The sequence below is a fragment of the Melospiza georgiana genome, chromosome 2 (genome assembly GCF_028018845.1).
Source record: "Melospiza georgiana isolate bMelGeo1 chromosome 2, bMelGeo1.pri, whole genome shotgun sequence".
NCBI lineage: Eukaryota > Metazoa > Chordata > Aves > Passeriformes > Passerellidae > Melospiza > Melospiza georgiana.
This window is the reverse complement of record NC_080431.1, coordinates 31,217,497-31,230,531: the sequence shown is the minus strand read 5'-3', so window position 1 is coordinate 31,230,531 and position 13,035 is coordinate 31,217,497. Positions and strand designations below refer to the sequence as shown.

Below are 13,035 nucleotides of genomic sequence, written 5' to 3'. Positions count from 1 at the left end.
ATTCCATTATACCCATGGTAAACACTAGCACCTGTATAATTTCTTCCCCTCTCCTGGTTCCACCAGAGAATACTGATCCCTAGACAACACTGAAATAATGGACCCTGAATCCTGTCCATTTGACTTCTAGAAAGGTAAAAACCTTCTTGCCATTAAAAACCAGTATTACTCTGGTTATGAAGTGGTCTTACAGATTTTCCAAGCTTTTAACCACTCCCAAAAGTTCCACAAAGTAAATGTTCCCAAATACTGGAGAGACATACACAAAAAGAGGACGTCTTCATGTTCTAGGAAACATTGCAATAATGTGCTCATCTTTTGCCATGGCAAATGACAGACCAAGGGAGACTCTTTCGGTGACTTGATACATGTCATTTCTTATAGATAAAGGAAATCTTTAAGGATGCCATACAGGTGACAAGAGCCATCTTCAAGATTCATGGCAGCATGCGACCAGGGTTACATTCTAAGCTGTCAAAGAAGAGCCCTCAATTACATGTTGAACTTTGCTAGGTCTGAGCTGTGCTGGAGTGGCTGCATTTATCTAAGAGGAAGTTCGTATGTTACAAGCATAAAATCTGACAGGCTTGTGTGCTGCAAAGTTAGGTTCTGCATCTCTTCAGTGTCTCCACAACCACCTGGAAATTAGTTGCATTTGGTATTTTTATTGCACAACTGATTTGCCCTCCTATATCACAAACCTGTATCTTCATGCCCTGACCTGTGAAAATGACTGTTCTCTGTCAGCTATGCCTTATGACTTCTCTTGCCTGTAGGCTGGATCCTTGCATCACTTGGAGCTGACCATTGTCAGTTTCCTTTTTTCCAAGATTATCATTTGCCATTACCTCTGAGGAAAAAAAAAAAAAAAAAACCAAAAAAAAAAACACCAAAAAAAAAAAAAACACAACAAAAACACTAACTGCTGTCTATAATTTTAATTCACTTGCAATTGTTTTCTGTGTTTGCTAAATCTTCTTTTTCCCATCTCACAGCACTTTAGGATATACTGACATTTGAAGTAGAGCTGTTAAGGCCTTACTCAGCCTGGCCCGCATCTTGCATAAATTGCTGTTATTTTTCAAAAATGTTACTACTGTCCCAATAGAGCATTAAATGTCACTGTGAATAATACTTCATGCCAGAAGGAAAAACCTTGAGTCTTTTCTTGCTTGTCAATCAGTTGGGAAGGACTTTTAGATAGTCTGAATAATGACCCAAACAGGGGAGAGTGTCCATTCACTTTCTTCCTTGATTCCTCCTTGGTAGTCTGCCCTGCCGGAGCTGTAGAGCCATCAGGCTGAGGGAGCACAGACATTTTGTATTTACAAACCCTTCTGCTGTGTTGTTCTGCCTTCACAGCTGTGCAGTTGCACCAGCCAAAGTGCCCTTACAGCTCCCAAACACTGCAGACCAAAGTCACCCTATTTCTCACAGGGCTTTGCCTTCAGCACATTCTCTGTGTGGCTGCATGGAGGATGGCACTCAACAGGCACAGCAGAATCTGTGCTGCGCCACTTTAAACAGGGGCACACCAATCTGTCTTTGGCCCACAGATCTGCCCCTTCCTCAGTAGGGCTGCCCTTCCACACTGCTGTCTGGTGAGTGCCACACTTGTCCTCCATTCTCCCACCTCTCATCCCAGCTGAGGCATTTGCATCCAGGTATTGCCACCCAGAAGCTGTGCCCATCATCTGCAGCTCTGCCCCCTGCATGCTCCTCCTCCCCACTTGTCCATCAGCCTCTACCTGAAGGGCCTGTCTCTTCCCAAGGCAGGTCTGACACATTTGATTAGCCTGATGGCAGAGTCCCTTCACATATTTCTGGAAAGGCTCCCTCTGAATGATTTATATGATTGCATGGTGGGCAAGAACCACAGCCACCAAATGGGATGGAAGCAAATCCCAGCCCTGCTTTACCCTGCCATTGCTCCTGTTCATGCTGCAGGCTTCCTTAAGAACAGGCCCTTGGTCCCATAGCAGAACTACTGGAAATCTAAGTACAGACTGGAAGTGTGAGATTGTTGAGAAAATTAGCCAAAAACAAAATTTAGATCTATGGCTAAATTAATCCCCAGATTAATGCTATCAAAGCAAATGGTGTTTATAGAAAGTCTTGTTTTCTTTATATTCATGTGAGAGAAAATCAAAAGAATGCTAGAGGCAAATTTCGTCTAGCAGAATTGGAAAAGAGAGCATGGGGACAAAGCTGTAATTACTGGTATTTCCTATCTGTTGAAACCTGTGGGTGCAAAGAGAGTCAGTGAATAGGGTATATTCAATGGCATTAAAATTAGTTTCTTTTTCTGGACTTTAGCTCAACACTGCAAATTAGCAGGGGGAAAATAAGCCTCAGAGTGAGCAGGCAGAGAAGCCAACTTCACGTTACCCTTTGCTGTTAGGGAAAAAAAAAAGGCATTTTTTTCCTTCAAGAATTCAAATTCCTAGCAACCCGCAGTACAGCTGCACACTGACAAGCAGGAAATGTGCTGTTTCTCACGTGGTTCAGTGTTTGTGTGTCCATGTACACACCATTAGCCTGTTTTCCTTTTAAACATATTACTTTAATGAAGAGAGGACAAGCTTGCTGTTTAATTAACTCTTGCTTTATAAAGAAGACATTCTGCCAAGATTCATCATGGTACAGCTTAGGTACCTGCAGGGGTATCTGACTTTAGATCATTCTGTATCCAGTCAGTGGCAGGGCTGAGACCCTCCCAGCCATGGTTTGGACCACCAGAGATCAGAACTGACAGTGCTAGGCACCCATCTCTTTCTGCAAACCATTGCAGGTACTTAGGATAGCTGTACTCCTAAATCAGCCTTTCACAGAACTAGGAAAGATGATTTGAGGCTTCAACATATTTCTACTTATGACTGTCATCCCACATGCAAATTTCTTCTGTAAGCAATAGCTGTTACTGAATTAGCTTAACTCTATTTTGTCACTGAATTAGCTGTTACTGAATAGGCATTACTGATGCCTACAGAAAAAAAAGAACAGGTAAAGAATGTTTTTCTTACAGTTAAAAAATCTACCTTGCAGTTTGTGATCACTGCATAGACCTGAATTATTTCAAATATGTTCTATGTCATAAAATGTTTACTTAGTTCCTATTTTTTTTCACAACAGTTAATAAATTTAATAATTTGAGACTGTGTTTTCTTTAAAATTTTAAAAGTATAACTGGAAACTACAGAGATGTAACTATAATTAGAAGTGATATATTATTAATAGTAGAAATATAATGATTATTGATGTTGGTGTTGGGGTACTGTAGGATTGCTTGTTTGCTCAGTACAGAAAAAAAATTAACTTGAAGCACCAACCCTTGAGTATCTGTCACTACCATTCTTCAAACCTACCTGGAATATTGCAAATTATAGTAGGAAAATTTACTTTGAATAAAATAATTGTTTATACTATTATGTTTTCAATGGCTTTAATGCAGCCTGCTCTTATATGCAAGAATATTGATTTGTGTTAGATTACTATTTAAGGTGGATTTTTATCTTAATTATTCCAAAACATGATTTAGTATTTAATTAATACTGCTTCAGTTTAGCTAGATATGCCACTGGAGCGACACATTTCCTAAATATTTTTGTAAATGGGTTTTATTTTCACTTTACTTGCTGGACTCCTCTATTTAATAATTATCAAGCCTCAAATGAAAACTAGAAAAAGGTTTGTTCTTCTGTGCATTTCTCTCGTGCACTGCTCGTGCACAGACACATGTGCTGCTCCTGGTTAGCCTGGCTCACTGTCAAGCCCAAGGCCAGCCTGTGATCCCGTATGGATTGCAGCAGGACATTCAAAGGGCGTGCAGTGCTTCTCAGAGCCACCCTATGTGCTGCTGGGGCTCAGCTCTGAGCTCTTCAGGGAAGGGAATGCACCTTTGCACTTGGATTTTTGGGTTTGTTTTTTAGGGGTTTTTTAATGTGCCAAAATACTGTTAGAATTGCAAATAAGATTTTTTTTTTTTTTTGTCTGTTAAACTTCAGCATGTCTTAATGCAGTGTTTTATCTTCCAAATCCTACCTCAGAAACACGTGGGGATTAAAGCATCTAAGGGAACAAGTCAGGTTTGGCACTATTTAAAGTATATGTCTTCTGTTTAAGATTTAACTATGATTCATAGTTAATTGTTTTAAACTTGTCACCATGGTACCAACAAAAAATCCTTAGGAATACAAAGTGACTTTTGAAATCTGTCCTGACTCTCAGATCGCCACAGCTGAGGCACACAGAGTAGCTCTGCATCCATTTGGGGAAATTCCCCATGTGTGGTGCTCCAGTGGGCTTTACCTTGGCTGCAGAGGGGATTTGGGCAATATTACTGTGCCACCCACTTGGTTATTTCAGCTTTCATCCCAGTCCCTGGCTCTCAGCACAGGCCCAGCCTGTCTTTAGCACTGGAGACCTGATGGAGAGGTGCAGCACCAGCAGCACAACCTCAGCAAACCCCCAAATCCAGAAAACTTCCCTCCACCCCCACCAACACCCACTGCTGGTTGCTGACAAAGGGAACTTCTGGCTTTTCCTCAGTCTGCAGGCAGTTTCTCGCTGCCCTGTGGCACAGCCCTGCTGGGTGGTGGATGGGGATGCCAGAGGTGGGTCACAGAGCTGCCCCCAGTGTGGGGTGTGCCAGCCCCTCTCCCCAGCTGGCACACATGGCCTCACTGCTCTTGGCCCTTGGTGTTTGCCAGCTAGAGAGGCTGAAACAGGCCAGCTGCACCCTGGGCTTCTCTTTCTCTCTCTTTTTGCCTCCCCTTTGGAGAGCTTGCTGCCCTTCACATTTCTTTAAATGCACTTGCCCTGTCTCGATGAGCTGGTCTCCTAAAACTTCTTCAGGATTTCTGAGGGAGATGATGTTTCCTGGCAAACAGATGTGTTTGGAAAGAGCAAGACAGGGCAACTACAATTTCCAAAGGTGTCTCAGGAAGTTCATATTCTCTCTTTTCCAGGGAGCGTTTACTTTCCGCGGGAGCATGATCGACATGCCATTACTGAAGCAGGCACAGAACATTGTTACACTTGCCACAGCCATCAAGAAAAAATGAGCTGGTAAATGAAGCTCTCGCCATGGGGCCCCAGTAGCTGTTTTAAAAGATGACTGTAATACTTTGGGGAGGGGAAGGGGGGTGTAAAATTAAAGACGTCAGGCTTAAACAGAAATTCATTTCCATTTTGCAGATCTGTCATAGTTTGCTTGCTGGAATTGCTAATTGCTAAAACTATTCCCAACTCAAACCACTGCTCACTGCTGCATGGCCCATGTTCTACTCATAGCCTGCAATGAAGTAACATCATCACATCTGTGACATCACAGTAATTACTGCAAATGTGGGAGTATGACTTCACTGAAGAAGAAAGGCAAAACATGAGCCCTGAGCTCTGTTAAAAAGCAGATGGAAACTAATTCAATTCTTTCTATTTCTTTCTGTGCTTCTTCCTGCTCTGATGCAGAACTCCTGGCAGAAAGGAGAAAGCCTCAAATAATTACGCACCAGTTGAAATAACTGCAATGAAAATCTTTACCCTTTGTGAGCTTTGCTATCCCCCCACACTGCCCTTCTGTAAGTGTGCAACAGCCATTAAAAATAATGCTCCAACAATACAGGACTCTTGACTTTCTTCTCCCTTTTTTAAAGCAGTCTCTATTCAGAGAGTTTCCTCCTGGAAGCGTCCAGCCCGGGAAGGGTTGGACGGCAATAAACTTGTAGTTTTTGGAGACACAATGCAGCAGAACTTGTGCATATGGTCTCGAGTCAGATTTACATCACATTAGGGATACGGCTACAGATCATGTGGGCTGTGTGGTTAACGGGCTTAGTAAAGCTGTTTTGAAGAGGTTAACCCAGCTTGTAGTAAGGGTAAATAAACATAACAACCAGGCATTGTCCTCTATTCAGCATGTACTCTTATATGGAGGGCTAAAGGGTATTGAAGCTGCAGAGGATCAACTTGTGGTTGCCAGAGGACTCCAATGAAGTTTGAAACACCAACAATCAGAGATTTTGTTTCTGTTCCTCATTAAATCATGAGCTTTTGTGCTCAGACTATGAACGACTGTTCTTTAAGAAATTAACAGAATGGGAAGTTTTAAACTATGCACCAACCTTTTCATGACCTACACAGCAGCAATGCTGCTGCACTTAGACAAACACCGCGGGGAAGGCTGTTCTGTTTATTTAAAATTGTAAATAGAAAACAGTTGTTTTTTAGTTTCATTTCTCACCGCCTCCATGGCCATTTCACGTATGGAGCCACAGTGCCTTATTCCTCCCGTTTCCCCGCTTAGTGCGTTTCCTCTCCGTCTCCGAGCAGCGCTTTCACTTATTTTGGGTTATTTTCGGTTTAATTAAGGGGAGAGAAAAAGGGGGGAGGGAGAACCCCACCATCCGGCCCGTGGGAGCAGCGAGGGAAGGGAGAGCGGGGGCGGCGGGAGCGCCTCTCGGCGGCTCCCCCGGGAACGGCGGGGCCGGGCCGGGAGCGGGAGGGGGAGCGGGGCCGGGAGCGGGCCGGGAGCGGGAGCGGGAGCGGAGATGGAACGGGAGCGGAGGGGGAGCGGGAGCGGGCCGGGAGCGGGAGCGCCGCTCAGCCCCGTCCTGCCCGCCGGGGCGGCCCCGGAGAGCCCCGCAGCCCCTGGCGGAGTTGGGGATGGGCAGCCAGGGCCGATCCCCCTCTTCCCCGCCGCCCCCCGGGTCCCGCCCCGGGCGCTGCCGGGGCATCCCTTACAGCGCGGGGACCTCCGGGCTAATCTGATTAATTAAAGACTACCTGCTTATAGCGCAGCTCCCCGCCATCCCCGCGCGTTTCAGGACACCCTCCGTTATTAATTCCAGGCTGGCTAAATTACGGGCAGCGCTATTAAAACATTATCAGAACTAATGAGAAACAATTACTTAGGAGATGAGCTGGGACGAGCCCCGGCCGGGCACGAGTGTCGCTCTCCCCGCAGATTGCGTTAATAAATCATCAGGTGCACGGCAAGGCGGCGGCGGGGCCTGGCGCGGGGCACGGAGAATAAGATATATGAGATAAGGGGGTTTTGGGGTTGTTGGGTGGTTTTTTTTGTGTGTGTGTGTGTGAGTTGGCTTTTTTTCCTTTTTTTTTTTGGGGGGGGGGGCATAATTTTTACATTAATCTCAATAGGACGCGTGTGGTGTGGATGGTTTTGTTCCCTTAATACCGCGCAGGAAGAGGGAGCGGGGCTGGGGGGAGGAGTAGGATGAGGACCATTTCAAAAGCGAATGTCTTCATTGTTTTAGCGGAGTCTGAGCGCCAGGCTGAGCAGCCCGCGGGAGCGCCCCGGACCCGCACCCGCCCGGCGCATCCTCCCCCCGCAAACAGAAGGGATGGGAACACACTCTGGGAATACACTCCGGGAATACACTCCGGGAATACACACTCCGGGAATACACTCTGGGAATACACTCTCCCGAGGTGTTTACGCGCCCCCTCCCTCCTCCGCAGCTCACTGCTGAAGGAACTTCGTGACCCGCACGCGGAGAAACCGCACATGCAAATAAAATGCTGGATATATTCCGATTTTTCCTTAAATTTCCCGGACACCCTCCCCTCCGGCGGAAAATCCCGCTTCCTTTTAACAGCCTTAACGATTTTTGCTTTATCAAAAATAAAATCCGATTTATTTGGCTTTTCCGTTTACTTTCCGAAGCTTTCCGTGATTTTCCGGCTTTATTCTTCTCCTCTTTCTTTCTTTTTCTTTCTCTCTTTTTCTTTCCCGCCTGGTGCTAGGCAAGCAATTGATGAAACAAAACAGATTATAAGATTAGCAGCAGGATTTTGTGCATATTAATGATAGGGAAGGGCACCGAATGGGTTTGTAATTGCAGATCTTGCGCTTGGGATTGGGAACTGTAGCCCTGCTACAGCAAAGACCCCCCTGTGAGGTTTTCACATTGGAACTTAGGGGAAAAGTGAAAAAGTAATTACCAGAGCACAACACTGAAATGTTAAAGCACTTATTCTTTCTTTCAGCGTTCTGTTTTAAAGGGGGAAAACGGGCAAAATGGAAAATAAATTGCTTTCAAATAAGTAGGTTAGCACCTGAATGCTGGTGCGCATTTTCCCGGCTTTTTTTTTTTTTTTCCCTTCTTCTTTTTTTTTTTTTTTTTTTTTTTTTTCGAATTCTAGCAATTATTTAGCCGGGCATTGCCGACCATCCAAGCAGCAGAAAAGGGGGAAGGGAGGGCAGGGAGACCTCGGGAACACAGAGGTACTGCGCCTGTGAGGTTTGAAGCAAATATCTCCAGGAAAACTCTTCAAAGATCCCATTGGAAATTTAGTGGGATTTTTCTGGGGCGTTGTTGGGGTTTTTTTTTTCTTTTGCTTGGTTTTGGTTTGGCGGGAGTATTTTTGTTTTGAAATCGGGACTTTAAAAGGAAAAAAGATTGTTTTGGTTTTCTCTTCGACACGAACATCAAACGGTATTTTAGCAGGGGATGCGTTTCACAACCACAAACCCCTTACAGGAACGGCGTATTCCTCGCAATATCGACAAGTAACCTGACACTGAATTTTAACTCTTATTAAGGGTTTCCCCTTGTTTCTTAAGCTGCTTCAGCCGCCTCTGAGCTTACTCTTCCTAAACTCCGGATTTTTGCGTTTCAAACCCAGCGCTCCTTCACTGACTTTTCTAATCCTTCTGTCCCGTGATTAACGGCCAGAGATGGTTTAGCTTTAATGGCACCCACTCGCGCTTACTGTTTTAATTCTGTTTTCAACGGAAAATCAATGTATCTGGTGGAAATTAGGCTTTGAAAACTTTTTTACGAGCCAATAAAACGGAGAATCTGCTCCTCGGGCAGTAATTCCTGATTTTGAATTGGAGAAGGAGAGGGGGTCGGGAGGGGGGAAACCAACTTTGACTGCATTTCATCCATCCCATCCCATCCCATCCCATCCCATCCCTCCAACCCTCTTCTCCCACCTTCACCTGCCTCGCGTTCAGAGCACGGCACAGTCCCGAGGCAGGGCTAGTTTATAACAACTGATATAAAGGTTAAAAAGCGGGAAGAAGGGAATGAAAGCTCGTGCGGACAAGTCCATGATCCTCTATTTTCTCCATCGCTGTGGCTGGGGAGAGCGCACCCGGCGGGGGGAGCGCCGGGGAGCAGCGCCGGCGGGACAGGGGGAGCTCGGGCGGCTTTGGGAGCTCGGGTGGCCTTGGGGTGCTCGGGTGGCCTTGGGGTGCTGGCACTTGCACCACGAGGTGCCCCGCAGACGGGAGGGGTGTCCTGCGGCAGCAGGGAACTCCCGGAGCGCTCCGCAGCGCCGCGGGACCGCCGGGATGCGGCCCGGGACAGAGCGTGGGACGGACGGACGGACGGACGGATAAATGGATAAATGGATGGTCGGTCCGCAGGGACCAGAACTGTCCCATGACTTCCTGGGCTGCTGCCAGGAGCGCTGGACACAGAGGAGGAAGGGAAGGGGAAGGAAGGCAGAAGGAGGAGGAGGTGATTTAATCACATTCATTACTCTGCCACAAAAACGGCTCCTCCAGCCACCCTCAGAGCCACAGCAGCCCTTCAGGGGGGACCAGGGTGCCCGTGCAAAGGCCACCTGCAGAGTGGGGCACACACACACACACTCCCCCACACACGCACACACACTCATTCACACTCTCACACTCACTCACACACACACACACAGACACACACACTCACACACACACACACTCAGACACACACACACACACACACACACACACACTCCCCCACACACGCACACACACTCATTCACACTCTCACACTCACTCACACACACACACACTCACACACACACACACACACACACACACTCTCACACACACTCACACACACACTCACACACTCACACACTCACACACACACACACAGACACACACACACACACTCTCACACACACACAGACACACACACACACACACACTCTCTCACACACACACACACACACACACACACTCTCACACTCACACACTCACACACACACACACTCTCACACTCACACACTCACACACACACACACACACACACTCTCACACACACACACACACTCACACACACACACTCTCACACTCACACACTCACACACACACTCACACACACACACACTCTCACACTCACACACTCACACACACACACACACTCACACACACACACACAGACACACACACACACACACACTCTCTCTCACACACACTCACACACACACTCACACACTCACACACACACACTCACACACACAAACTCCAGCATGGCACCAACGGTGCCTGCAAGGGACAGCACAGAAATTCGTGCTCTCCATTTCCATCACCCCTCTCCCTCACCATTCCCACTTGGGTCCCTCATGATGTTCCTCAAACCTCCCTTTGCCTCCCAGCACTGGGTGTCCCTCAGTGGAAACTGAACGGGGGCTTTCCTGCTCACCCTGGGGCGCAGGGAATGGGATGCACAGTGGAAATATCCTGCTTATGCCCCTACTTCAAGCAGAGGAGAGACCAGACAGCCTCACTGTGTTTCGGGTTATTGCTTCCCCAATTCGTTCTGAAGCTCCCAAAATGTGATATCAAAGCCAGTACCATAAGGTGATGCTCAGAATGATGTCTTCAGAAGTGTAAGAGGCCCTGTCTCTAAGGCTGCTGTAGGTGCCCACTGCCTGCTGGCAACATTTGAAACTGATCATCCTGATGAGAATGAGGAGTAATAAATGCCTATGCCACCTTCTTGGGCCTCTTTAATTTAAAGTGTGACTCCATGTAGCTTTGGATCTTCTGTTTACAATTTTGTTCCTGCTTCTTCGAGTGCTGCCAATGTTATTAAAGCTGTGCTGTCAAGCACAAACAACAGTTAAGAATTTTCTGAGCTGAAGCTTGCTGAAGGTAAAAGCCTTGTCTCTGTGTGACACATGCCTGCAACAACCTAGAATTTATGGCAGATGTTCATGCTGCTGGGAAGACCTACTCTAGGCTTCCAGATACCTGACTTCCTTCCTGGCCTGCTTTTGCAGTAGTCCCTAACACATTAAGTAGTGTTTGTGCTTCCCTGTTGCTCTATGGGATGCCAGTGGAAGTGGTTTATGTTAACTCTCCATGTCCTTCTCTCCCTTAAAATGTACTTTAGATACAGTCAGTAGTGCATGTATCTCTGCAAATCTGACCATCACTGACAGCCCTGCCTCCAGACTTGTCACCAAGAGGCCTCTGCTTGAGCAACACAGAATTAAATACTTGCAAAATGAGAGGGAAACCAGTGGCAGTGGAGGTGAAAAGGCTGCTGGGTTATATCACTGTTATTACTGAGTGAGAGCACAGGCCAGGGGGAAAAATCACTTCCACCCTCTTCAACCATCAGCACCTGGGTCACCAGGGAAGGGTTTGTGTTTTACTGGGAGCTACTGGAGGAAGGTTCCCCAGCTCTGTGGTGCTTGGTGGGAGTGTAGGAAGAGCTGTGGTCTCAGCCCATGAGATGCCTCATGGGGAGCTCACCCTGCAGAGGCTGCCCATCCCTGCCTGCCCTGTGTGACTTCTGGGGCACTAGTGAAAGCTACCTGCTCATTTGAAAGCATTCAGGCACTTTCAGCTCCACATCATGACTCTGCTCAAGACCACTTAAAATATGTAGTAGGGAGAGAGATCTGCTGCTTTCTTTTCAATTAGTTCCTCCTGAAAGAAAAGGCCAGTCCTGTGCTAATGGCAAACCCTCTATTGGTGCAGTTCTAAGGTTGTGCAAAGAGTTGCAAAATGGAGAGGCAAGCTGTGTTAACTTGCTTCATCATATGGACTAGTTGGTGTCTAACTTTTTGTTGAATATTAAAAATATGCCAAAATTTACAGAAAAAGGCAGGCAGTAAGTTCAGTAATAAAAGGTAAATATGTCTCTACATTTTGACTATATTAGGATTTTTTTGTTTAATGTTTAACAAGCATTTTTTAAAGTGGGTATGTGAGGGTGATGTGTACAGAACACATTTACTGACAAAGCCTAAGGAAATAAGTGTGTCTTTGTGCCTAGGTTTTCCTAAAGCATGCACGTTCCTGAGTATAGGCAGACAGAGAAAACTGGAAGGCTGTCCCGTTTCATGTGGAAGGAAGATGTAAAGACGTGCTTGGTTCCTGGCCTTGCTCCCCCATCACTGACATCAGTTTGTGTCAAGTTTACCAAAAAACCCTGCTGCTGTAACACTCCATTTGAGAGGCAGGGGGGAAAAGGATAATAAACTTTTTTTTTTTTTTAATTGCTTCCCTGGCTATAAATTAGCATGCATTGGGCTAATTTTTTTTTCCGTGAACAAAAGCACAATTGACTACAATTGCCTAAGCAAGGCTTAGGCAAAAGTAGGAAGGGAGTTCTGAGCCTCAAGGCTCCCCTGTGTATTGAACCTGAGCAGGGGGAGGTCTTGTCTGTGCCCAGAAGTTGAAGGGCACTGAGAGCTACAACAAAACAATAGGGATTTTTATGTTTCACTGACTGTTTTTGCAGCTGCATCTTTCCCCCTCCTCCTCTCCCCCCATTATTTCATATGAGAACCAAGTATGGAAATCGAAGCCAGGGCTTTCCCTCTGGATACAGTCAATGTGCATAAAACCAGGGCAGACATCAGTAGAAAGGTAAGGTTGGTTATAACTCAGCGTTATGAGCAAAAGCAGAAATTGCTTTTTGCTTCTACACCATATTTCATGTCTGCCACCACAGAAGTAAACACAGTGCTGAAGCCCAGCTGCATTGTTAGTTCAATGTGCTCCTCTTTGCATCACTGAGGTTCCTGATGGCATTTGAAGAGAGCCTGGCAGAACCCACTGAGTTCTGCCTTTCCAGGTCCCCTTCCATGCTTGCCTCCCATTCAACCCTGGAATACCTAGCAAACCACCTTTTCCCATGGCCAAAGCTCATCTGAGGGGATTTTTGTCCGGAGCCGTCTGTGGAAGCCCTTATGCTTCTTCTGCTCTGGTGCATCCAGTTAGCAACCTGAACAGAAACCAACTCCAAGTAAAAGTAGATGGGCATGTAAAACAGCTTGCAAAGC

The 13,035-nt window shown here is 46.4% G+C and overlaps 1 protein-coding gene and 1 long non-coding RNA gene across 5 annotated transcripts in view; one reads left to right on the top strand and one right to left on the bottom strand.

Annotated features, from left to right (window-relative positions):
- CLYBL (citramalyl-CoA lyase) overlaps positions 1-5,618 on the top strand; it is a 165,259-nt gene extending 159,641 nt beyond the window's left edge. The window contains exons 8-9 of one of the 4 annotated variants that reach the window (XM_058045307.1): positions 4,968-5,067; positions 5,470-5,618. In XM_058045307.1, coding sequence (XP_057901290.1) covers positions 4,968-5,063 — 96 coding nt within the window. In that variant the 3' untranslated portion in view covers positions 5,064-5,067; positions 5,470-5,618. Of the gene's footprint in view, positions 1-4,046; positions 4,059-4,967; positions 5,068-5,196 lie in introns of those variants that run through there. The other 3 variants (XM_058045306.1, XM_058045308.1, XM_058045309.1) reach the window with 3 other exon arrangements.
- The window catches only part of LOC131096742 (uncharacterized), a 71,249-nt gene that overhangs the window by 38,405 nt on the left and 19,809 nt on the right, over positions 1-13,035 (bottom strand). The gene's annotated exons all lie outside the window — the stretch shown is intronic.